This window comes from Natrix helvetica (assembly GCF_964273705.1).
Source record: "Natrix helvetica genome assembly, chromosome: 1".
Lineage (NCBI taxonomy): Eukaryota > Metazoa > Chordata > Lepidosauria > Squamata > Natricidae > Natrix > Natrix helvetica.
The window spans coordinates 335276439-335300736 of record NC_138548.1 but is presented as its reverse complement, the minus strand read 5'-3'; the positions used below and the strand labels follow the sequence as shown (position 1 = coordinate 335300736).

Here is a 24298-nt window from a genome sequence, read left to right as displayed (position 1 = left end):
CAATATTGTTCAAAAGGCAATAGCAGAATTTTGATCTGTAGAACAATGTGTACCTATTCTAGTTTCTTGCTTCCATAATTTACAACCTGTAGGAAACCTGCTGACTGGATTTGAAGAAAATAGTTGCATCCTATAATTGTTTCTCAGTGGCTGATACCATAGTATACTATCTATACAGGTGTATATACAAATAAATATGTTATTGGCAACTTTACTTTCACACCCTATGAACCCTACCTTGGCATTTACGTTTTAACAGAGATTGCACAGCAACAAATGTGTCACTGAACCATCACCATAAAACCAAAACCTCTTTCTGATCAGTTGTTGTGAATGAATATGCTATCCTAACCACTATATACTGCATGTAGGTTAAATTTCTAGCAGCAGTACACACTGCTTTTCATATCCTAGGATGAACCTTAATTTGCCATTTTGTTCCATTCCCTCAGATTGAGATCTTTTTTTGTCATCTCTGTATTTAACAATTTGATCTCATCCACAGATGTGATTCCACACTACTCAGAGCTGATTCCAGATCATTTGTGAGGAGATTAAATAGACTGTCCCTATTTATATCCTAATGTAAAATCTGTGATACTAGGTCTACCTGGAGTTCCTCTTGTGTACTCCTTTCATTCTGGTAGAGGAAAAATTATTAAATATGTGGAAGTAATTAGAATAGATTTCTTTCTCTTTTTTAAATATTGGTATTATACATTTTCCTTTATTGTACATCACATTTCCAGTTTTCTAGCCACGACAGTGTACTGACTGTATCAAGTCCTTTTTAAGTATACATAGTATTATACGCCCTGATTAGAACCATTGTTCTCGTAATCATACAGTGCAAGTCTCTTTTAAATACATACTATTGTATGTCATAGTTATAACTATTATTTTCATAGTTGTACCATAACGCTCTATACATTTGTCACTATACATTTTAATCTATGGTTAGATAACAGGTGCAGAGATTAGTAACCTAATAACAAAAGAAGATCAACAAAATAGAAACAAATACAGCTATATAGATACATATATATAAGAAAATATAATATAAACAATATTACTATTGGACTGTACGTGACTATTAGAATAGATTTCTAAGGGCAAATATTCCATCTCCAATTGCTTCTATGGTTGAAAATACAAGTTATTCATTCTTAGGGAAAAAGCTTTTGAAAAGTGCCAAAACTGTAGTAAGCTTAATGACAAAATCGATGAAGAATAGATTTCTACTTCAGGTTTTTTTCTTCTCAAAAAGGAGGCAATAGAGCTATCTATCTATCTAATAGAGCAATAGAACACAGCCATCTAAATTGGTGAAGGTTTAAAAATGAAATAATGATGTAATATAAGTCTACTGAAATAATACAAAAATAACAGGGTGATAGTGCTTTTTGACATAATCTCTGAATAGTTTACATAAATCTGAATGTAGGTGGTATTTCTTTAACTTCAGTTGAATGGATATGTTTTATGGAGGGAATATAGGCGAATAGATGTAGATGTAGAGCATCTACTGCGTGCATTACTTTCTAGGTGCAATCTGAGCACCATTTTTATGGAGATGATACAACAGGCAGCAGCAAAGATTTTTCCCTAAGATTGTAATCATTTGCCACGCAGCAGTTAATAAAGAATATGGAAAAACAGCTTGTGTACAAATCTATACATATATTGAGTCCAAGTTCATAATACCTTTGCCAAAATAAGCAGAAAACAGTTTCTCCCCTTTATTATTGGTTTAACATATCCCAATATCCTTTGCATAGAGAAGTGACCCAGCATCTCCCCTTGAGATGCACCCGAAGGCTGCAGTTGGTTCAGAATGCGGCCGCGCGGACAATTGCGGGAGTCACTAGATACTCCCACGTAACACCTCTCCTGCGCGGGCTGCACTGGCTACCTGTGGCTTTCCGGGTGCGTTTCAAGGTGTTGGTTATCATCTTTAAAGCGCTCCATGGCACAGGACCTAGTTATTTGCGGGATCGTATCCTGCCCCATACATCCGTTCGGCCGATCCGCTCTCACAGAGAGGGACTCCTCTGGGTGCCGTCCACTAGGCAGTGCCAGCGGGCGACGCCCAGGAGTAGGGCCTTCTCTGTGATGGGCCCGACCCTCTGGAATGACCTCCCCCCTGATATCAGAACCACCACCGATCTCCGCTCCTTCCGTAAGAAGCTTAAAACCCACCTGTTCAATTTAGCCGGCCTGGCCTAATCCCAGTTTAGTCCCTCAAGTCTACATTTTTAAATGTTTAGGGGTTAGTTTTAGGTTGATTTTTAACTTTTATTATCCTGTACAGCTGTTAGGTTTAATTCGATTTTAAGGGTATTTAAGGGTATTTATTTTTTGTATCTGGTTTTTAATGAGATGCCTGTACACCGCCCCGAGTCCCTTCGGGGAGAGGGGGCGGTCTATAAATCTTGTAAATAAATAAATAAATAAATAAAGTCTTGGTTTCCTTGACTTTGGCATTAGTCTATTAAAAGTAATAAGGGCCTTGTTTCTCTTGTATATTTGCTGCTACTGTAGTTTTCTTTATCTCTCTGAGGCTATTCTTCCAACTCCCTTGTGAAGAAATGCTCTCCTCCTATAAGATAAAAAGACTGCCCGGCCCACATTTTACACCCTCTGTTTACAATTTTCATTTGTGTATATAGTGTATGTACAGAATCCCATTTCTATACAAACTGCACTGTATTGCTTTCTCCCAGGGGAGTTTTCTTGAAATTACTGAGTGCTTTTTCCCAAAAGCCTTTTTCATATCTATGCAGAGAATAAAATGGAGCCTCATTTCCTTAGGAAAGGTTTGGAAAGATCGTGTCTGAGGGAAAGAAATTATTTTCAGGGAACCTGGCTTGGGAGGAAAACAGGACTCTTTTAAAATTGGGCAGAGGAATGTACAACCAGGATGAGGAACATGACAGTTTTCTTCTGAACACAGGATCTCTTAAATTTGCAGAATTAACAGAATGCAGTGAACTCATAACTAGTGCTCTAGATGGCTAACTGTGCCTTGCCGGCCCATCTTGTTTGAGGTGTTCTGTGCCGGTTATCTCATTTATGCACAGAGACTGCTTGTTGTACAACATGATGGTTACTTTCTCCCTGGGAGCACAGCACAAAAGGGACTTTATGTGCTTTCCCCCTCTTTTTTTGTTCTCCCACGCTGTATTCAACATAATTAGAGAAAAATTGGGTGAGGGTAAAAGGTTGTTGCTTTTCTGGTTGTTGTGTGTGTGTGGGGGGGGGGGAATGCCTGCCCACTTATCATAATGTTTCCCTTTTGTAGACTCTCTCGGAGATTGGTGTTGCTTCAGCAGATGGAGAGTCATCTAAGAGACAAAGACGCTGAACAGGCATGGCACACGCAAGAAGCTGATGCAGCTCATAAAAGAAATGTATCCCTTTTAAATGTAAGTTTCTGTGGCTTGGAAGCGGTAACTTTACTGCAAAATAGTCACGTAACATTAACTATATCGCTTCCCAATGAATTCTGAAATAGTGACTAACACTTTTAATTGCATCCAGCCAAAAATGGAGATGCGTAATATTGCAACTTGCTAAGCATATACATTTCTAACCAAAATAAAAAGACTAGAGGTTCTAGGGCCATGAGAATCGGCTTTCTCTGAATCAGAATTCTGGTTCATCACATACAATAATGACTGTTCTTGAAAAGCTTTCTCCCATTATTTTGATAGTTATCCTTAATTTTCTTGTTTAAGGAATATGCTGGTCTGAACCCAGAACTATCATCTTAGCTGCTCTGGGTAATCATAATCGTAGCCCTTTTCTTAGTGTGTTCATTGAATCATAGACAAATCCCACAAAAATTGCTCATTAAAAAGCCTATTTCACAAATGATCTCTTAAATTGCCCAGTAAAGTGATTGAACGAGGCAATAAAGTATTTCCCTCTGCTTTCAGCTATATATTTGTATTGAGCAGAACTTGACATACTGCTAAAAGTATTGTTCCTAAAACAGTGTGCTGGCTGTTCTTAGTGAATTGCCATCATTTTTTTTAAAAATCAAGATGTCAATTAAGTCTTTGTTGCATTATTATTGCTATCGATTAAATTTAATATCTGCACTGTTAGCACCTTAATTAAAGCAACAACTTTCCCTCTCTTCTTTCATTATCTTCCAAATTCATGTATTTAACATTCAACTTAAACAAGTGCCCCTGTTATTCCAACAACATACCCCCCATTGTTTACCCTTTTTTTTTCAGTTTGCTTTTAGATCCTGCATACATTCATGTTTATCTGCAATGCTGTCTCTGGTTTTGACCCTGCCTCCTCACTCTACTCTTACAAGTTTCCTTGTGATTTTTTAAAATGTAGTTTCACTCCTCAACTATGCAACAACCTCTTGCTTTTCTGAGATGAAACCTTTTTGTCCTTGTTGCTCCTTGCACCTAATTCCATCTGGATTTCTTATCTTTAATTTATTTTATTGTGCCAAGCCAATCAACAGAAGAAAAATACAAATGCATACAGTAATATTAAAAGAGACATATAATTTAAACATACCAATTAACAAGGTTGGGGGGGAGAAGTATTTGTCAAAAAAAGACTAATTCAAATGATAAATAGTACATATTATTTGCTGCATATCAGATGCAGATATATCCTTCCAGTATTGCATAATAATTCTATTAACCAATTCCCATGCCAAGAAAATCCACAGAAATTTAATGTGTTTTATGTGTTATTTCTTCGATTGTAATTTCTTTGATTGTTGTGACCCACCCAGAGTCATTATTTCTCTTAAGCCAAGTGCAGTGGTTGATTTTACGATAGTCATAATTGTATACCAAAATTAAGTGTTTCACATTTTTCTTTATAAAAAAAGGAGGGAACTTTCTTCTTTTGCAGTTAGCAGAAGTTCATTCATTTATACACAAGAAAGCAAAGAAGTGTATTTGTGGTATTAATGGGATAGGAATTAAGCCAATTTGATACATCTATTGCTATTGATACATCTATCTATTTGTTTCCCACTATGGAGAATGAAACCAAATACTTGGGAGGCATAAGTTCACTCTAGTTGATTGTTAATTTGACATATTAAAAGAATAATAGCATGGCTATGGTATTATATTGATCGTGAATGTATACATATTTTTTTAAGTTCCAAATTCCCTCCATAACCAAACCTATAAATACAATGGAGCTCTATCAATTTTGTGATTTCCAGTTCCACAAAACTATTACATTTGACCCCTAGCCATTAAAGATTACCTACCACAATATGTTGAGAACTTTAAAGCTTTTTGCTTTATACAAGCATTAATTTTTTTAAAAAAATATTTATTAAAGCAATCAAAAAGCCTAAGTAGGTATATATAAAACTTACTGTTCCTGCCCTGAAATATAGGTATATATATACACCTGTATATATTTGGTATAGTACAATAACTTTCCCTTTGGAAAATTAACTTCTGAAAAACTACCAAACTATCCTCAGAATGAATAATAGCAATAAAAATAACAATTAGACTTATATATTACCCCACATGGCTTTACATGACTCTATGGGCAGCTTACAATATCAGCATATTGCCCCTAACAATCTGGGTCCTCATTTTACCAAGAATGGAAGGCTGAGTCAACCTGTAGCTGATCAGAATCGAACTCCAGGCAGTGGGGAAAGTTTGCCTGCAGTACTGCATCTTCACCACTGTGTCATTAGGGCTAATCCTACTCCTGAAAAAGAAGCAGAATTCATTAGAAACAGAACTGCAAATGTTCAGTTCTGGAATACTATGTTTTTATTTCTAGGAATCTAGAATAAAACGGCTAAGGGAAGTATGATGCCATTCCTAACTTCTTTTAAAAATCCTTTTTTGCATATTGGTAATTATTATAATGTGCAGCTCTTAGCAAACTTACTGCCATCATATTTTCGTCTACCGTATTGAGACAAATCATCCTATATTTCTCCCCCCCCCTTCAAATATAAAGCAATAGTTAAGTGCTTCTACAGGCCTTTCAGAGAAAGTATGATGGGCTCATTATATCGCTTTCATACTTGTTCACCCATGCCAGTAAAGGCTAGCTCTGTAAATTTTATGATCCAACATTTTTCTAGGAGCAAGCCAAGTCATAAGAAATCTTATCATCCCTTCTTTTTCTTCTGGCTCAAAATCAGCAAGTTCTACTGTCTCTAAGGAAACCATTTCCAAATGGGGGATTACTGACTTAGTTGAGCATAAACACACTGATCCTTTTGGATAGGAAGGGTTTTTCTTATTTTATGACAGGTTAATCTTTTTATTCCTCAAGCAAGATGCTTACTTGTCAACTGCCTTATAGTCTGTCATGCACTCATGAATCACTCTGTGCTCTTGCTCTAACTTTTTAGAGCAACGTCTTTGAATTTACAAGAAAATTCTCCCCCATCTGGTTTTAAAACATGGATGTATGCGCTTTATCTCTCTCAATGTTTTTTTTTTTTTCAAATGAGGCCTTAATTTTCATGTTGCCTTTTTATGGGGGGGTTCCACGCTGTTGCTTGTATGGTGGCAGTTATCATTACTTAATTGTTCTAGAGATATCCCTGGGGGCAGTATGGCTTTAAAGACTGGAGATGTGTTACTTTTTCCTTTGGAGAAAAAAAAATGGGAAATTGCTTCCCTTTAATTGATTTGTTCCAAACATGTTATGACAGATCACCCACTCACCCACTCTGCTCTTTTTGGAGCTGAGGGTTCTTTTCTATAACCTTCTTGTGCATATTTCAGTAGAGTGCTTTTGAGATTATTTCTGGCTGGATCAGAAAGGAGAATTTGCACATAGTGGGACTCCGAGTTCTTCACAGGAACTGGGGTTTGGCTACATTTGCCAGAATGAACAGTTTAAAAAGAAATTTCAGTGTGATCTTTCAACCAAAATAATTGCAAAGAAGGAAGAAATGGTGACCATCATTTTCTTCATCATTGGCCAATCTATTTTATAGCGAAGCTAGGGGAAAAATGACCTTGTTGCTAGCTAATTAATGGAGACCATTGGTTTATTGATATGTACATAATCTAACTTAGTGTAAATTCTTCTTACATTCAAATTAAGCCCTGCATTGCTTCTATCTTATTGGAGAGAATGGGGAACCTATAGGAGAAAAATATAGACTATTTCTGCCACTGTATTGTGGTGTTCTGAGTAATGTGTCTGAATGCCAGAACTATCAGAAAAATTAGTGAAAGAATCAGAAGACCATGAAAACAAATTGTCTGGCAGGAAAGAACAGCATTACTGATTTTAGATGTATTTGTTCTATTCTGGTTTTAACAGGCAGGCAGCACTGCAGATGCTTTCTGATAACAAAATAAAACAGGAATGAGATCTACACAGAACACTATATTGGAACCTTGAAAATAAGGTTCAGATTTATGTGCCAACTTTAGAAAATTTTTCCCAATAACAGGCATTGTACATTTCACAGTTACCATGTGGAGAGTTGTTGATTCGGCTTTCTTGGAAAAACACGGATGCCGTGATGAGGTGTCATTGTATTTGCCTATATTTAAATTAAATGGAGTAAAATCATTTCAGTTTTGCTTCAAAGCTATAAAAAGAGTTGTTATTGCTCTCTCGGTTGTAATTAAAACGTGCTTCCAAAACAGAAGAAAAAAATGGCTGAAATGCCAATCCAAGGAATCTTCTTGTTTGGTTTTATTAAGCAAAGGGTAATATTAAAATTAGAATGAGTTGATTCTTTGAAATTCGCAGTTATTTTGGCAGTGATGCTGCGTTTACTTACTTTGGAGCAAGCAGCACTGACTTGAGTCAATTCTGTTTTTGAGTAACGATGAAGCATTTAATGCAACTTTTTCTTTGTAAGATTGGTAGAAAGAGTTACTATTGGAATGTGATAAAAATATTGACACATTCTTTGTAATAATTTTATACCCTCCACTCTTTATTTAAACTAATAATCTCTTACTCTACAACCCACCATTCATAATGCATAACAATTAAAAAAATAATGATGTTTAGACATTTTCATGCCACATATGCTCTCTAAACCGGGTACATATAGAATCAAAACAGTTACGTTTCAGAATACTTATATTGTTATAAAAATTGAAATCCTTAACTGTTATTAAAAAGAAGATCAACAACAAGCAACATGATTGAAGAAACTGCCTCTATGGATGAAAAGTCACACATATCAACTGCAGATTTACATGTTAAAGTTCCTATTGTGTTACACCTTTTTAAGAATAACTATATTTAAATAAAAGGTGGCTCAGTGGCTAAGACGCTGAGCTTGTTGATCAGAAAGGTCAGCAATTTGGCGGTTCAAATCCCTAGTGCCGTGTAACGGAGTGAGCTCCTGTTGTCCCAGCTTCTGCCAACCTAGCAATTCGAAAGCATGTAAAAAATGCAAGTAGAAAAACATAGGAATCACCTTTGGTGAGAAGGTAACAGCGTTCTATGCGCCTTTGGCATTTAGTCATGCGGGCCACATGACCACAGAGATGTCTTCAGGCAGCGCTGGCTCTTCAGCTTTGAAACAGAGATGAGCACCGCCCCCTAGAGTCTGGAACGACTAGCACATATGTGCAAGGGGAACCTTTACCTTATTTAAATATCATATCTCCAGTTACCTTTTGTGCGTCACTACGTATAATTTGCATATTTTCCCAGAAAGAAAGGATGTAGCATTTCCTATAAATAATTTTCAGCTAGACAATGCACTATTATCTTTGGATAATTCCTAAAAATATCCTGGATATTTTTACCCTGCCTTTATTTTTTTTGTAAGTAACGAAAGGCTATGGGCATACCTAATAATCTTTTTTCCTCCTATTTTCTCAACAACAACCTTGTGAAGTGGTCGAGCTGAGTGAGTAGGAAAAGTTAGCTGCCCATGAAGAAGACCTTGATGCCTAAAAAAACTGAAAAAGAGGGTGGCAGAAGTAAAAATGGCTTGATAGTCACACAATTGCATAAGCCTGGGTTTTGAAGAACTCAGAAAAGCACTTTCTGACAGACAAGTTGTGGCAGAATAAATTGAACCTGGATTGAATGAATAAATAAATGAGATATCCAGGGAGTGACCGAATGAATAAATAACTTTCAGTAGGAATCTCAAAAGCCACTTTTAGGTGCCTTCTTTACTCCTACTCCTAGCTATCTTTCATATTTTTATAAATCCCTAATGTTTTAGACTAAAATACAATACACCACCCATCTGAATCTGCAGTTAATATGCTAAAGGTGTTTGTCCAATTGACCATTATATATTAGAAAGCGTTGCCAAAAGCAAACCTTGTCACCGAACCTCAAAGGAAAACGAAAACCGGCATGGCTGCCTCCAGCTATTAGCAGCACACAAAAATGCCATCAAATCTCAGTGACATCATTGTCCTCCCTTAAGGCGCCTTTCAGCCTCCAGCAACAATTTTTGTCAGTTAGCTGTCATTAAATCAGTATTCTGGATGACAATAGACTTCAGAATATGCTTTAACTGGAGAGGAGCAACAAAAAGACACATCTGGTATGTAGGCATTGCCAAAGTGCCCTTCTCAACTAAAATCAATGTGAGGCAGCGCTTTTTGTTTTTTGGGTTTTTGTGGGTTCCCCCCCCCTTTGCCCCGAAGTATTTTTCTTTCCTATTTATTATAAACAACATTTTGAAAGGGGGGGGGGGGAAATCAGGCAGCCATTGAAATGATTTGAGCTGGAATGTTCCTAAAGGAATAATATGTAGACATAAAATGTCAGGATGAAAATAAGTTTCATCAATCAGATGAAACTCTAGTAAACTAGGAATGTACTACAATAACTTTTTCTGCCCCGGCTGCAGCAGAAACTTTATTTTGTACTGCAGCTGCCTTGTCGTGTAGTTTTTGGACTTCACAACGCCTATTATTGCAAACCATCTCCTTAAAGAAATACCTGGAGCCTATAATTATATTATGTGGGAAGGAGAAACATTAAACTCCTCCCACTCCAGCCCCCCCTCCCCCCAACCTCTGCACATTGAAAAGCTTCCTGAAAGTCACCTTTCATTCCCAGCCAGCTTTCAAAAAGCAAAATGGGGAAAACCAGGTTCTCTTAATGACCGTGTGATTCACTTAAACTGGACTGTATTGTTTCTCTGTGTCATATAATATATATGGGTACATACATAATTTTAATATATGCCGATCCGTGTACATTAAAAGTGACTCCTCCGGGTGCCGTCCGCCAAACAATGCGGCGCCCAGGAGTAGGGCCTTCTCTGTGATGGGCCCGACCCTCTGGAACGACCTCCTCCCTGACATTAGAATTATTACTGATCTCCGCTCCTTCCAAAAGGAACTCAAGACCCACCTGTTCCAATTAGCTGGCCTGGCCCAATCACAATCATGATCTAATCCCTTGACTTTTCTAGCTGGTTATTTTAAATTTTGGGGTATTTTATTTGGTTTTAATCATTAATTAACTTTTGCACTATTGTACAGACTTGTGTTTTTAAGGGGTTTTGTAATTGTTGTATATAATGTTTTTTATTCTGTCTGTACACCGCCCCGAGTCCCCTTGGGGAGAGGGAGCGGTTGACAAATCCAATAAATAAATAAATAAATAAATAAAATAAACAATAAAGTTATCCATTCTATTCCATTCCATTCTATTCTATTCTAATTTCTACTCTACTCCACTCCATCCTATCCTATCCTATCCTATCTGCAATGATTTGCTTAATAACTATGGCAACAAAAGTCATAGAATCAGGTATGATTCAGTTAACAACCACCTTGCTCAACAATGGAAATTCTGGTCCCAATGGTGGTCATACGTCGAGGACTGTACATGGGAAAGAGGAACATTAGGAGGAACATTAAATTCCTCCAACTCCTGCCCCCTCCCCCTCTCTTCACAGAGAGTGAAAAACTCTCTGACTGTCCCATTCTCTCATTCCGAACTGTAGTAAATTTTCTCCACATCCCTCAACCTGTATTTATATTAGAGTAGCTTTTCTCTCTAACAGTATTCCAAGTTGCCCTATTTGTTGTAAGAATCCCACTTTTGCATTTTCTTGAAAAGAAAAAAAAAATCTGCCTGAGGAGCTGTATTCTTTGGCACTGCCTTGGTTTGGAAATTATAGGAAGTCCCTTTGGGAATTTCCTTCTTTCTGGTTTCTTTTTTTCTTTTTCCTTTAAATGCCTTACTCTTCACACTCACTCTCTGCTCTTGATGATGCCATCTGCTATATTCCCCTCTTCCATTTCTGTTCAGTTTTGGCTTCTTCACACCCCACTCCCACACCCTTTTCCTCGCTCTCTCAATTTGCCCAAAAGGCCTGCGCTCGAAGCTCCCATGTTTGTGTATGAAAGCCCACAGAAAAAAAGGCGGGGTTGTCACCGCTTTGGGGAGCGGCAGCTTCTCTTCCCCCCCCCTCTTTTTTTTTTAAAATGAGTCTCGTTCTCTCTAAACAGAGCACATGGAAGTGGGAGCCCATGTGCCGATTTCCTAAGAAAAGCGAATAGAGGTGAGTTTGTATTGAAGTTCTGAATGTCTGGTGAACAGCTTGCTGCGTTTCTTCATCTTTGTGCACATGTTATGAATGCATTATTAGCACGTCATCTTTGTCTTGAGCAGGGAAGAGCTTCAAGATTGCTGCCTCTCTTGTAGCTTTGCTACTTTGGTGGCTGGCTTCAGGAGGGAATATCGGCTTTATCACGTATGCGCAGCGAATGCTTTCACTCCAAGCTGTGAATTGGCTTCCCTGTCGCTTATCCCAAATTCAAAGCCTGCGGTTCAGATTTCCAGAAGAAAGTATACTGTGCCTTAGTAAGGAAAGGGATTTATCAGAATGCAACGAGTTCATTTAAATTCCTCCATGGGGTTAAATCTTATTCCTAACATTTTCTTTGTGAAGATTTTCCCTTGTAAAGTCAATGAAGGTTCTCACCTTTGGGTACCTTTGTAGATTCAGGTATTTTCTGAAAAGTAAATAGACACTCTATTTATTAGGTATTGTAGACTCCTTGAGATGAGGGGATTTTGTTGGCTACGTCATGCAACCTCTTTGCTTGTGGCAAGACATTTGAAGCTACTATATCGTTCCCAGTGTTGTCCAGTTCCTCCAGTAAGGGATACTCCTCCATTTTTTTTTCTGAGTACAGCAATTGGTTCCATTACTGACTGAATAAAGCCTCCTGTCAGGATGTGTCTCCTAATACAGGTAGTAATACTCGTCTTAAATCCCAATTGAGCCCAAAAATTTTGTTGCTAAGTGAAGCAGTTGTTAAATGAATTTTGCCCCATTTTACAACCTTTCTTGCCACAGTTGTTAAGTGAATCTCTGCGGTTGTTAAGTTAGCAACCCAATTGTTAAATGAATCTGGCTTCCCCATTGACTTTGCTTGTCAGAAGATCGTAAAGAGTGATCACATGACCCTGGGACACTGCAGCTGTCATAAATATGAACCAGTTGCCAAGCATCTGAATTTTGATCCCATGACCATGGAGATGATGCAAAGGTTGTAACTGGGAAAAATGGTCATAAATCATTTTATTCAGTGCTGTTGTAACTTTGAACGGTCGATAAATGAACTTGTAAATCGAGAACTACTTGTATTCCCCTGAAATCTAGATTCCTATGATTAACAATTAAATCCTGTCTTATGCTCCAGAAGAGAAATCTGCTGTATAATAAACAACTCTACCATGGGATGTTTGTCCTCCATTAGTTCCTTTAAGATTTCTTTCCCCCCATAATTATGACTACTCTTATTCCCCTCTGGTGTAGTGTATTAACAACCCAGATTTAGATTGTTGCGGTGATGCAAATAACAATAGCACTTAGACTTACAGTATATACCACTTTACGGTGCTTTACAACCCTCTCTAAGCCGTGTACAGAATCAGCATATTGCCCCCAACAATCTGGGTCCTCATTTCTTGGAAAGATGAAAGGCTGAGTCAACCTTGAGCCTGGTGAGATTTGAACTGCCAAATTGCAGGTAGCCAGTGGTCAGCAGAAGTAGCCTGCAGTACTGCACTCTAACCGCTGCGCCACCGTGACTCATAAGGTCCATTTTATATATATCATGGCGTAAACACAACCTTTCCAAGGGTGAACAATTGGTGAAGTGTAGCAAATGTTCCCCGGAACAGGTATTTACATAATCTTGAGAAGAGATCATATGAAGCACACCCAAGCAGATGTTTTTTGTTTTCCATTTCCGCCTGCAGTAAATTTTTTCCACATTCCTCACTTTACACTAGGGTAGCTTTTCCTTCTAACAGTTAGAATCTAACTGTATTCCAAACAGTTACTCTATTTGTTATACTCATTCTAGCTTTGTACTTTGAAAATCTGTATCGATATTGGTTTGGAAATTATAGGAAGTCCCTTTGAGAATTATTGTGACATTCTCCTGGTGACAACCCATTATTAAACACCCATTGATCAGCATAGCCATCAAATCCAATAAACTTATCATTTAAAATTAAGCGTTCTATATCTTTTTTCTTCTGATTCTGTGCGCTTTTACAACTGTACTAGTTCTCTTGTTGACAGAATAGGACTGAAGTCTGAAACATGTAATTACTACGTTTCCGAGTTTTTACAATTTTCGTTTTTTTCTGTAAAAAAATGTAAAATATTTTTTGCATTATTACATTTGAGGTTTAGGTCAGCTGTATGAAATCTCCAAAGTTCTTTTTTCCTGCCACCACAACACTGTTTTACTACAATGCTAAATTTTGATTTTCCACAAGTAAGAGATTCATGAAAACTATGGGTAGAAATTTAAAATATTTCCTAACCTATTTTTTAAAAGTTTGTTTTAACTTTTTTAGATGAGCAAATCCACGGTTGAATTAGAGCAAAAAATTGCCTCCTGTGCACTTAATGATGTATTTCTGAAGCTGCATTAAACTGCAGGGAGTTCAAAATTCCATAATTATAGCTGAATTTGCTCTCGTTTATTTCCTGTATATATTTTATCTCTTAGCATTTATACTTCCACTCTTCCGAGGCAGTTTGTTTATTTAATTGGTTCATATGCTCCCTCAGTTGCAGAGGCTTCATTACTTAATTATCCTATAGAAGAATTCAAAACAAAATAAATTCTTAACAAAAGCAGGATACAAGATAACAAGAATTTGACAACAAACATTGCAAGTGCTTTTTCAGGCAAACTACTCAATAGAATTAGTTTCAGATTGTAAAGGTGCCTGCAAACCTAGCTTGAAGTAGGGATTAGATAGGAATGCCAAATTTTTATTCTTTTTTTAAAAAAGATTCTTTTTTTTTTAAGTGTGGGCATTTTAATTTTGATGTAAGCTTTTGTGCATCTTTATGGGGTTAGTGTCGTGTAAATTCAAGAAATTATTAAGAGGGCCAGTCTGAAGCCTAATAGTTATTTCCCCTCAAAAAAAAAATCTTGCTACATATATCTCAGCAGCATTTTTGAAAATGAAAGGGGACTGCAACCCTGTGCTTTCGTTCCTGTGTGTGTGTGTGTGTGTGTGTGAGAGAGAGAGAGAGAGAGAGAGAGAGAAGGAAGGGAGGGAGGGAGGAGAAAGAGAAATTCCTTGGCAACCCAAGTGCTTTGTGTCTTATGTTATGACCTGTGTTTAAAATAAATGTTTACTTACTTACAGGTGGTTTGCAGGGAACAATGGCCAAAATAAGTGTTTTGTGAGAAAATATTTAATGTGATCTAAATAGTTTCTATGGGTCTGCTGATTCCAATAGTTTAGGCACCCTGGAATAGCTTATTTTGTTTATTATTGTCAGGACTTTAAATTTTGCTTTGCTTTGCAAGATAATAATAATAATAATATATTTATTTCTTAGCCGCACCCTCTCCCGAAGGACTCGGGGCGGCGTACAACGAAACATACGAAATAAATATGTAAACAAAACAAACATATAACAAAGACATACACTGAAACATACACAAGGAGGAGGTCGATTGATAAAACAATTAAAATACAGTATTTAAAACCCCTAGAAATTAAATATAATTAAAATACCCAGTTAAAAACCCGTCAGGAGCGATATGGTTAGATCAGAGTTGAGCCAGGCCAGCTGCTTGGAATAGGTGGGTCTTCAGCTTAATACGGAAGTCTGCCATAGGCAATGGGCGTAGGGCGTAGGGAGCTACTTGGTGGGGTAAGAAGGAGGGGGCTAGCATGAGGGGAATCAAAACTAAACTTTATGTCATCCTGGGTGCCAGCAGTTTCAAGATCATACTATGCAATGGAACACCAATTTGCCCACTGAGCAAGGGACTGTTTCCAGAAAAAAGTGGGACGGTGGGGAGAGGGAACATTAACCAGAAGCTTTGAACGCGAAACTATAGATCTGGCTTTGCTACATTGTAACCCCTTGGCTTTAATAAGGTATACTTTCTCTGACAATGGACTCAAAAGTCTTTCTTCCCTAACTGATCAAATTGGGACAACTGTCATTTATATTTATTAATTCATTTAAGGAATAGTTGAGCTTGCTACTGATCATCTGTTGCACAGTTTCATCCTTGCCTGAGCTTCTGCATTTCATTTTCAGTATGGTTATAGAGACCTTGAGCCTCTTAGCCTTGGAGAACTTCAATTCATGCTGTTGAGATGCTGTTTGGAGTGGTGCAGTGGCCTAGAGGTGGAGCTCTCGCTTCACAGTCAGAGGAGGCTGGGAGTTCGATCCTAGGTAGAGGTAGATATTTCTCTCTTTGGGCACAATGAGAATATATATATCTGCTGAACAAAACTCCGCATTGGTGACAGAAAGGTTATCTGGCCAGTAAATACTCTGCTAGCTCCGTTCACTTGCCAAGACTCCACCCTGCAAGGGATTATGGGATTGTTAAAAGACGATGACAATGCTGTTGAGTTGGAGAATTCATAGCCTCCATAGCAAACATTAATCTGTTCCAAGTCACTGAAGGCCTGGCATATGCCAGAGGTTGCAGATTAGCTCTAGCTTGTGTCTTGTGTGTTGATCTGGTTTTAGAGGACATTACCATCGGACTTCATCTCCCAGAATTCCCTAGCCAGCATCCCTCGGATTGCCTTTCAGCTCAGTAGCGCAACCTTCCTGCTAAAGATTGGGTCTATTAGATTGGCCCACTACTGGCAAACTGACCCTGTTGGGCTTCAGAGGGAGTTTAGAGTTTCCCCTGAGAACCTGGTGGGCAGTTTAGCTGAAGATTTTAGCTACATCCACTATGCTTCACAAATTAATATATTTATTTATTTTATTTTTATTTTTATTGAGATGGCTACTGGTGTGCTATCATCTGTTGCACAGCTTCATCCTTGCCTGAGCTTCTGCATTTCATTTTCAGTCTGGCTATAGAGACCCCGAGCCTCTTAGCCTTGGAGAACTTCAATTTGTCATCTTCATGCTGAAGTAGCCGTTGACAGGTAGGACGTTGTAGCAGACAATTTTGTGTACTATGCTTAGGTCCGACCGCAGGCAGCACTATTCCAGGTTGTCCAAGCTCAAAATGTCGAGCCTGGTGGCGTAAGGGATTCTATTGTGAGCAGAGGAGTGGAGTACTCTTCTCGTGAAATATCTCTGGACACGCTCAATCGTATTAATGTCCAATATACAGTGTGATTCCAGGCAGATGAGCTGTATTAGAGAATTTAATAAATATACTAGTCTTAAATCATATAGGTTTAAAGGCTTAGAAACTTACTGGAAACTGATCTAATAAATGCCATACTGATGAACGGGGAGGGGAGGATTTCCCTTCTTTTCTTTCTCTCTTTAGATTGTAAGCAACTTAGAACCTAGCTCCGTCTCTCTTTGTCTATATTTGCTGACGTGACTGATATTAATTGCAACTTGTATGGCTACAATATGACTTCTATTTTCATAGTTACTAAAAAGGAAAATGAACTGCGGATGTCATTTCTGGAAGCGTCCGTCTTTTCAAAAGATTCTCTGTATGTTGCAGGATATTGAGGCAGCAGCGAAAAATCTACAATCCAGAGAGCACTTGCTTCTCCATCCTGAAATTGTTAACCTTGAAGTAAGTCCAAAACAATTTCTCAACTACTTCTTGTCTTTAATGCTGATATTTCAACTCTTTTCTTCATCTTGCTGCTTAAACGAAATTAGTCTTTTTTTAAAAAAAAAATTGCAATGATTATTGTGCCTTCAGTATACTTTCAAGGCCCATTTTATCAAAATAAAGTCTCCTCATTTCAGTATCAGTTTCTGTCATTTTAGTGCCATGTTCATTTCATTGTGAGAACTGAAAGCTTTCCAAGGTTTTTCCATCCCCCTTGTTTTATATACAGGTAAAATTCTTCAGATGACCACAGGTGGGACCAGAATTGCTGTTGCTAAGCAAGGCAACGGTTAAGTGAATTGCACTTGATTTTTACAGCCTTTTTTTGCCATGGTTGTTAAGCAGATTGCTGCAGCTGTTAAGTGAATCATAGGGTCATTGATAGAATCCAGTGTCCCCCATTGACTTTCCTGTCGGAAGCTGGCTGGGAAGATCACAAATGGTGATCATTTGACCCTGGATGTTCTGACTTAGAGACCTACAACTCCCCCAAAAGCACGAGGCAGAGTCCTGATCTCAACAAAACCCCTTTTATTAAACAAATGTGAATTCCTCTCATTCACATTCAGCAGGGCCTGGCAAACAGTGTTTCAAAGGAGCAATTATGACCACTGACCTTATCTATCTTGGAAAGCTGCCATGTAAATATTTTCCAAATGAGGTGCTGTGCAAGGAAAAACTGGGCACAGAGTCTCTGAGATTCACGGACAGATCTTCACACTCCTGAAACGAATCTTAACGACCAAACGAATGAATTGTTTCCTTCAAAAGCCCACTCTCATTTCATTCCTTTTTTATTTCCTATGGGAGGAGCCAATCACCTTCCACCGTGACTTTACTCCCAAGTCGTCCCTGATTTCTGAGTTGTTCTTTTCTTCCGGCAGTTCTGTGCATGCGCACACTGGGAACAGGCTCTAGCTGTTCCTCTGCCTCACTGCTGTCTAGGTCCGTAGGCACCTGATCACTTCCAGATGGCCTCAGCCCTGTCTCTGCCTCTGACGCAGAGCCCTCATCCGAGTCTTCCCCAGCCTCCAGGACTGGCCCATGCTCCTCCCCCAACCTCCTCATTGTCCGACTCTGCTGCCAGCTCCTCTGGCCACTGGCGGGCCACAACACCGGGACACTGCCATCGTAACTTCATGCCAGTTTCCAAGTGCCTCAGTTTTGACTACCTGACCATGGCGATGCTGTGACAGGCATAAGGATGAGGACCAGTTGTAAGTCACTCTTTTCAGGACCACTGTACTTTCAAATGGTCGCTAAATGAATGGTTATAAGTGAAGGACTACCTATATTGAGATTGTTTTCATCAACATAAATAAAAGCCATTCTTAAAAAAACCTTGTACAGTAAATCCTCGACTTACAACAGTTTATTCAGTGACTATTCAAAGTTACGACAGCACTGAAAAATGTGACTTATGACCATTTTGCAAGTTTATGACCGTTGCACCACTCCCATGGTCACATGATGCAGACTCTTGACAACTGCCTCATATTTATGACGGTTGCAGTGATCAGCTTTTGCGACCTTCTGGCAAGCAAAGTCAATGGGGAAGCCAGATTCACTTAACAACCATGTGACTAACTTAACAAATGCAATGACTCACTTAACAACTGGGGCAAGAACAGTCGTAAAATGAGACAAACTCGCTTACCAAATGTTTCACTTAGCAATATAAATTTTGGGCTTCACTGTGATCGTAAAGACTTGAAGACTACCAGTACTGTAGAAAAATGGCCATAGTATTTGTTTCAGCTTTGGCCTCTGAGTTGCACTGTGTTACATTTTGAAGGTCCTCAAAATTGACCACCAAAGCACACATAATATGTAAGTGGTACAATTCTCTGCCCTCTTCCACATTTCCAAGTTTAGAAACAGCGCTAAAACTCAGTTATACCATATTGTGCTTCAGAAATATCTTAAACATCTATAAAGTAAGCATAGCTGGTTTGGCCTAAAGTGCTGGCTTAGAAAGCAGGAAAATGTGAATTCTAGTCCCATCTTGGGCATAAAAGCCAGCTTGGTGACTCTGGGCCAGTCACTTTCTCTCAGCCCCACCCACTCCATGGGGTTCCTGTTGTGGGGAAAATAGGAGGAGGAAGGAGTATGTCAAGACCCGGGACATGGTACAAAAGCAACACAACCAGAGAACAGGTCTAACTCCCCTTTATTGCTCCAACTGTGCCCCCAAATGTTCCCACATTTACTACAAGTCCTGGAGCAAAACTCTCACACGCACCTTCAGAAGCCTCTGGCTGCAAGTGGTCCAATAAGCCAGGTTAATCAAACAGCAACCAGGGCCAGCAGTCCAATAAGCCAGGTTAGCTAAACAGTTACCAGAGCAAGAAGTTCAGTGAAGCAGGCAAACTGGCAAGCTCCACAAGACAGAGTATAGCAATCTCCAGGCTTTGGCAAGCGCACACGAGGCTCCACAGATTCAGTCCTTGTTCCCGACAAAGGCCCCTCCCTCCGGCACCTCCTTACATCTCAGTCCCCAGGTGTGCCTTGTGAAAGGGGGTGGGGCATTCTCCCTCATAGCTCAATCTGCGTTGATCTTGCCATCTCTCTTCCCTCCTTGCTCTCGGATCAGGGGGGGGGGGGTAGTCCTTGCTCTTCTCCTGAGCTCTCCCTGTCTGCAGGCCTTACTAATTCAGAAGAGCCTTGCCTGAACTGACTCTGCCCTTCCCCAGTTTTCCTCCAAGGCCAACAGAGCTGGCCTCTCCTTCTCTGTCAGTTCTTGTTCCAGCTCATCTTCCACCGCAGATTCAGACTCCAACGGGGGCATGACAGAGTATCAGATATGTTTTCTGCCTTGCGTTATATATAAAAATAATAAAGGTGAGATTTTAAAAATCTAAGAAGTAAAATATAAATAAAAAGAGACAGATCACTTCCAGGTTTCCTCTGAAATTCAGAACTCTAGAGAAAAGAGGGACATCATCTCTCCCCCCAGCTCTAAATACTTCAAAAGGTAAAGGCAATATTTGAGGATGAATCAGCATTTTCACAACTGCAAACATTGGATGGGTTTTGCACAAGAAGTATGAGAGCAACAATGATGGACAGAAAGAAAATGGAATAAGAATGACTGACAAGTGAAGACAGTTTAAAATGGGAATGCAGGAGAACAATTTTTTTTTCAAAATGAGTTATTGAGGGAGAGGAAGGATGAGACTGATTGTTTAGGTAATTCTTCAAGGAAGAAAGATTTATTAGTTTAAAACATTAGGCTATTGTTTGTTGGGGGAAATTAATATTTGTTTGGACTACCTCTATAAATATTTTTAAGCAAAAATATGAATCAAGCAAGATCTCTTCCACCAGCAACAATGCTCTGGTTTTGAAATTTTTATATAACTAAGATTATTTTATTGCCCTCTGAGAATGAAAGAAGAAAAAAGTGAGGTAAAAAGATAATAATAACTTAATTCAGGGGATATTAGGGCAAGTCTAAAGTTAGTGGACAAGGGGACCTATTCTTTAATGTCAAGATCTACCTTTTAACAGTGGATCCCAGAATACCACGGTTTTCCATGCCAGCAAATCTTACGGAACCTTGAACAGATTTCTGAGTTTGTACTATTCCCTTGACATTGTAGATTTAAAGAACAACCAATAGAATTCATGACTGTGCTTATGTAAATGTCAAACCATTTTTAGCCTCCGAATAATATTTTGGACAAGGTGATTTTTTTAAAAAATGAAAATGTTTGGGAATAACGCTGTGGTTCAGGAAAAAAAAGCTATCTGTCTCAAAGAAACAATTAAGAAATTGAAGGATTACCTTTCTAATACATTATTCACCACAAGAGGGCACATCCAATTATCACATATTTACTCTAGGTAGTGAGATCCTTCCAATCTTCATTATACTGTATAATTGAGGGATTTAAGATTTAGCAACTAAATAGTTTGGCCTTTTCTGAATTACTTCAAACATAAAGCAAGCTGTAAAAATGTTTCATATGTTCAGATCCTTTTGCTGTTGTGCTGGTAAATAATAGGTTATATTGTGAAGCGATTAAATTGCATGTTGTGTTGTTGTTTTTTCCCTAGACTCTTTACTGGGCCAAAGTAGAAGAATCCATTCCTAAGTGGGAGCCATTTTTTTTAGGAAGAACACAAGCCCCAATTGGTTTTTTTAAAAAATCACATCAACAATACAGCACGTAAGATCAATACCAAGACAAAGGGGAAACAAAAACGGAACCATGTCCATGGGAGGATTTATTCAAGCTTCAGATTGGTAGATTGTTAATTAATTATTTTAAATATTTGTTGGATAAGAGACTCGATTCTAAATCTGCATTGAAGACTTCTTCCCCAAAGGCCTATTAGCTACATGGAAGTGACTTTGATCTCAAATATGAACAACACAGTGCAGGAGCTACACTCCTTTGTTCAGTTATTCAGTTAAGATGAAAAATAATGTAATCTGTTACTTGTCCTTCACTTTTGCTATGGAGAGATGCCCTTTTCCCCAATAAAAGTGTAGAAAGTACTAATTTGGCTTACTGTCCCGTAAAAGGATTTTTAAATGACATGTATAGATCATTGAAATGTAGCATAAGCTTAAGGACTTTCTACTTTTGGTAGAAAATCATGTGATGAAGACTCAAATAGAACCCATTGAATTTGCACATCCTCTAGGTCAGGAGTGTCAAACTTGCATCGTCACAGCAGCGTCACGTGACGCATTGGGACTTTTTCCCCTTCACTAAACGGGGCGTAGGTGTGGCCAGTGCGTGACTCAACCAGCCCGCGGGCCATGAGTTTGACAGCTCTGCTCTAGGTTATTCTGTGTTGGATTTGGATGGAAATACAAATTCTATGACTAAAGATTAGAGTGCTCTCTTAGAATATTTCAGGTTGAATCCCCCTTACAATTTGATTTTGTAGGCTTGTTAGAATTATCCAACTTCGGGTTTGGAATTAATTATAAATCATACAACAACAGGCTCTCATATCAGATTGTGGAGTTATTTTGTCATAATAAGTATTTAGAGCAAATGTATCTTGAAATTATTCACACAAGCCCTTCATTTTATACACTTTTCTATAGCTGACAGCAAGGGAATATACTTAACAAGTTACTATGTATTTATTCTTTCTGTTTTCTGATGTTAGGGACACAGATTTCTGGTTGTCAGGTGAGCATCTTAAAAATGATACCTGGTAGGTGGGAAACATGGAGCACCTTAGAGCTAAAATTTAAGGGAAACATAAGATTTCTTTTTATTTAGGGCTAGGAGCTTCATCTGTACCAGTAAACACTACCAATAACAGAACTCCGTGATTAAGCACGTTGATAGTTTAAATCTTTGGTGTTGAAGAAGAGTCCGGAGAATACCATAGACAGTCAAGAAAATAAACCAGTGGATCAACAAACAAAGTAATCTAGAGTTCTCACTTGAGGCACACATTACCAGGTTCATACTATTCTATTTTGGGCCTATTATGCAACAATCTATCTCTTTTAGAGAAGGCTCTCATGCTAGGAATGGAGGAAGTGAAGTGACGAAGACGACAACTAGGAGCAAAATGGTTGGACTCAATTACAGTGGTGGTGGCTACAGTGTTGGAACACCTAAAAGATCAGGTTAAGGACAGATCATCGTGGATAAATTCTTGTGTTGCTGCTAAGAGTTGCAAATGACTTGCTAGCCCATAATCAGTATATTCCTATCCTTTTACCATTAGTAGTAGTAACATGAGCATTTTAGCATTGCTGATACATCCCCAATCACTATAATTGGAGCCAGATACCAGACTTTTAGAAGATTTGGAACCTATTTTCAAGAAATAAATTTATTTGAACATCTATTTTATTGTGTTAAGCGTATATTAATTCAGAGATAAGGTAAGCATTTACTAGATGATTTAATACTTTACCATAACATGGATGGCTTTGTTTCTAATCAATGTGTTTAATTTGGTCCTTGTATTTTGGTCAAGTGGGAATTTTCCTTTAGCTCATTGTCTGAGAAAGACAAAAGGAGGCATATGAGCGGCTAAGCATGAGATAGTAACAAGCAGATATAGTTCCCCTGAAGAGAGAGAGCTGTGGGGCCAAGATAAAGAGTAAATTGTCTACACAGGCAAGTAACATGTTAATAACCAGCAGAGGGAGCAGGTGGACTATTGCCACTTTTCTTCAAAAGACTTTGAGGAGGACAAGTTTAACCTTCAGAAATTTCAAGGGCTCAACATTTATGGTGGTTACTGTTTCCCATGTGAATTTCAATTCCAACACGTGTTAACCAAAAAAATCCCCATTAAACTGATACTACACCAAATATTTTCATTTCGAAAGATAATTGCTAGAAGTTGCTATCAACTTCTTTTTCTTCGCTGCTAAAGTGTCCATTAAACAAATCAGGTTTTCTCTCTTTCTTTCTCTCTCTCTCTCTCTCTCTTTTTTTTAAACAGAAACTGCCATCTTAGAACTATCCTGTTGAGTGGGTGTTGGTGTTTGTAACAATAACGTTGTTTTCATAATATGTGATGGCAGATTAGCACGCTTCTCTGCAGTGTTGTTAACAGTTCTAATTAAGTAATAAACAGTAAAGGGTGTCAGTCCGATGACAATTTCATCTATAGTGTCACAATACAAAATGTCACAAAATATTACTGTTATATAACTACAAAAATATCAAATTAAGCTTTTATCTTAGAAGCAGGGAAGATTAAAACAAAAAACAAAAAAAAAACAAAACCTGGCATAGAGACCATTGCGATTTTATACCTACTCAATGTTCTGTCATGAAGACAAGTTGGTAATGTTTTCTTCTGTAAGATTTGGTTCTTTGCCACCCAGTTGAATGAAAAGAACTGAGGAAGAGCTGATCTACTGTGTGTCTTGAGAGTTACATACATCCCTGCTTGCATGATCTTGGAGACAGTGCAGTATGTTCCTATGTCAGCTTGCTCCAGTACATAAGAACACAACACGCTACCTTTACGAATCTAGATTATTAGTCCATCTTGCCAATACTTTCAATGCTGAGTATTTAGCAGTGCTACAAGCTTTGAGGCAAATATGTTCCCTTCCTGTGGGTCCTAAGGATTGAATTTTGAGTCCACCTACAAAACCTGCACTTTTCTAGAGCAGGGGTGTCAAACTCGATTTCATTGAGGGCTGCATCAGGGTTGTGTTTGGCCATGGGGGAGTGGCCAGGGTGGCCGTGTCCAGCTTGATGTCACTTGTGTTGGGGACGCCTGTGGGGGCCCCGAGCGCTCTACCAGCGAAAACAGGC

The 24298-nt window shown here is 38.5% G+C and overlaps 1 protein-coding gene across 1 annotated transcript in view; it reads left to right on the top strand.

Annotated features, from left to right (window-relative positions):
• CEP15 (centrosomal protein 15) overlaps nucleotides 1–23495 on the top strand; it is a 29360-nt gene extending 5865 nt beyond the window's left edge. Inside the window, exons 3-5 of the mRNA XM_081939139.1 lie at nucleotides 3302–3425; nucleotides 16923–16997; nucleotides 21099–23495. Of these exons, the coding sequence (XP_081795265.1) occupies nucleotides 3302–3425; nucleotides 16923–16997; nucleotides 21099–21215 (316 nt within the window). The 3' untranslated portion in view covers nucleotides 21216–23495. The remainder of the gene's footprint in view (nucleotides 1–3301; nucleotides 3426–16922; nucleotides 16998–21098) is intronic.
• Nucleotides 23496–24298: the final 803 nt, after the last annotated feature.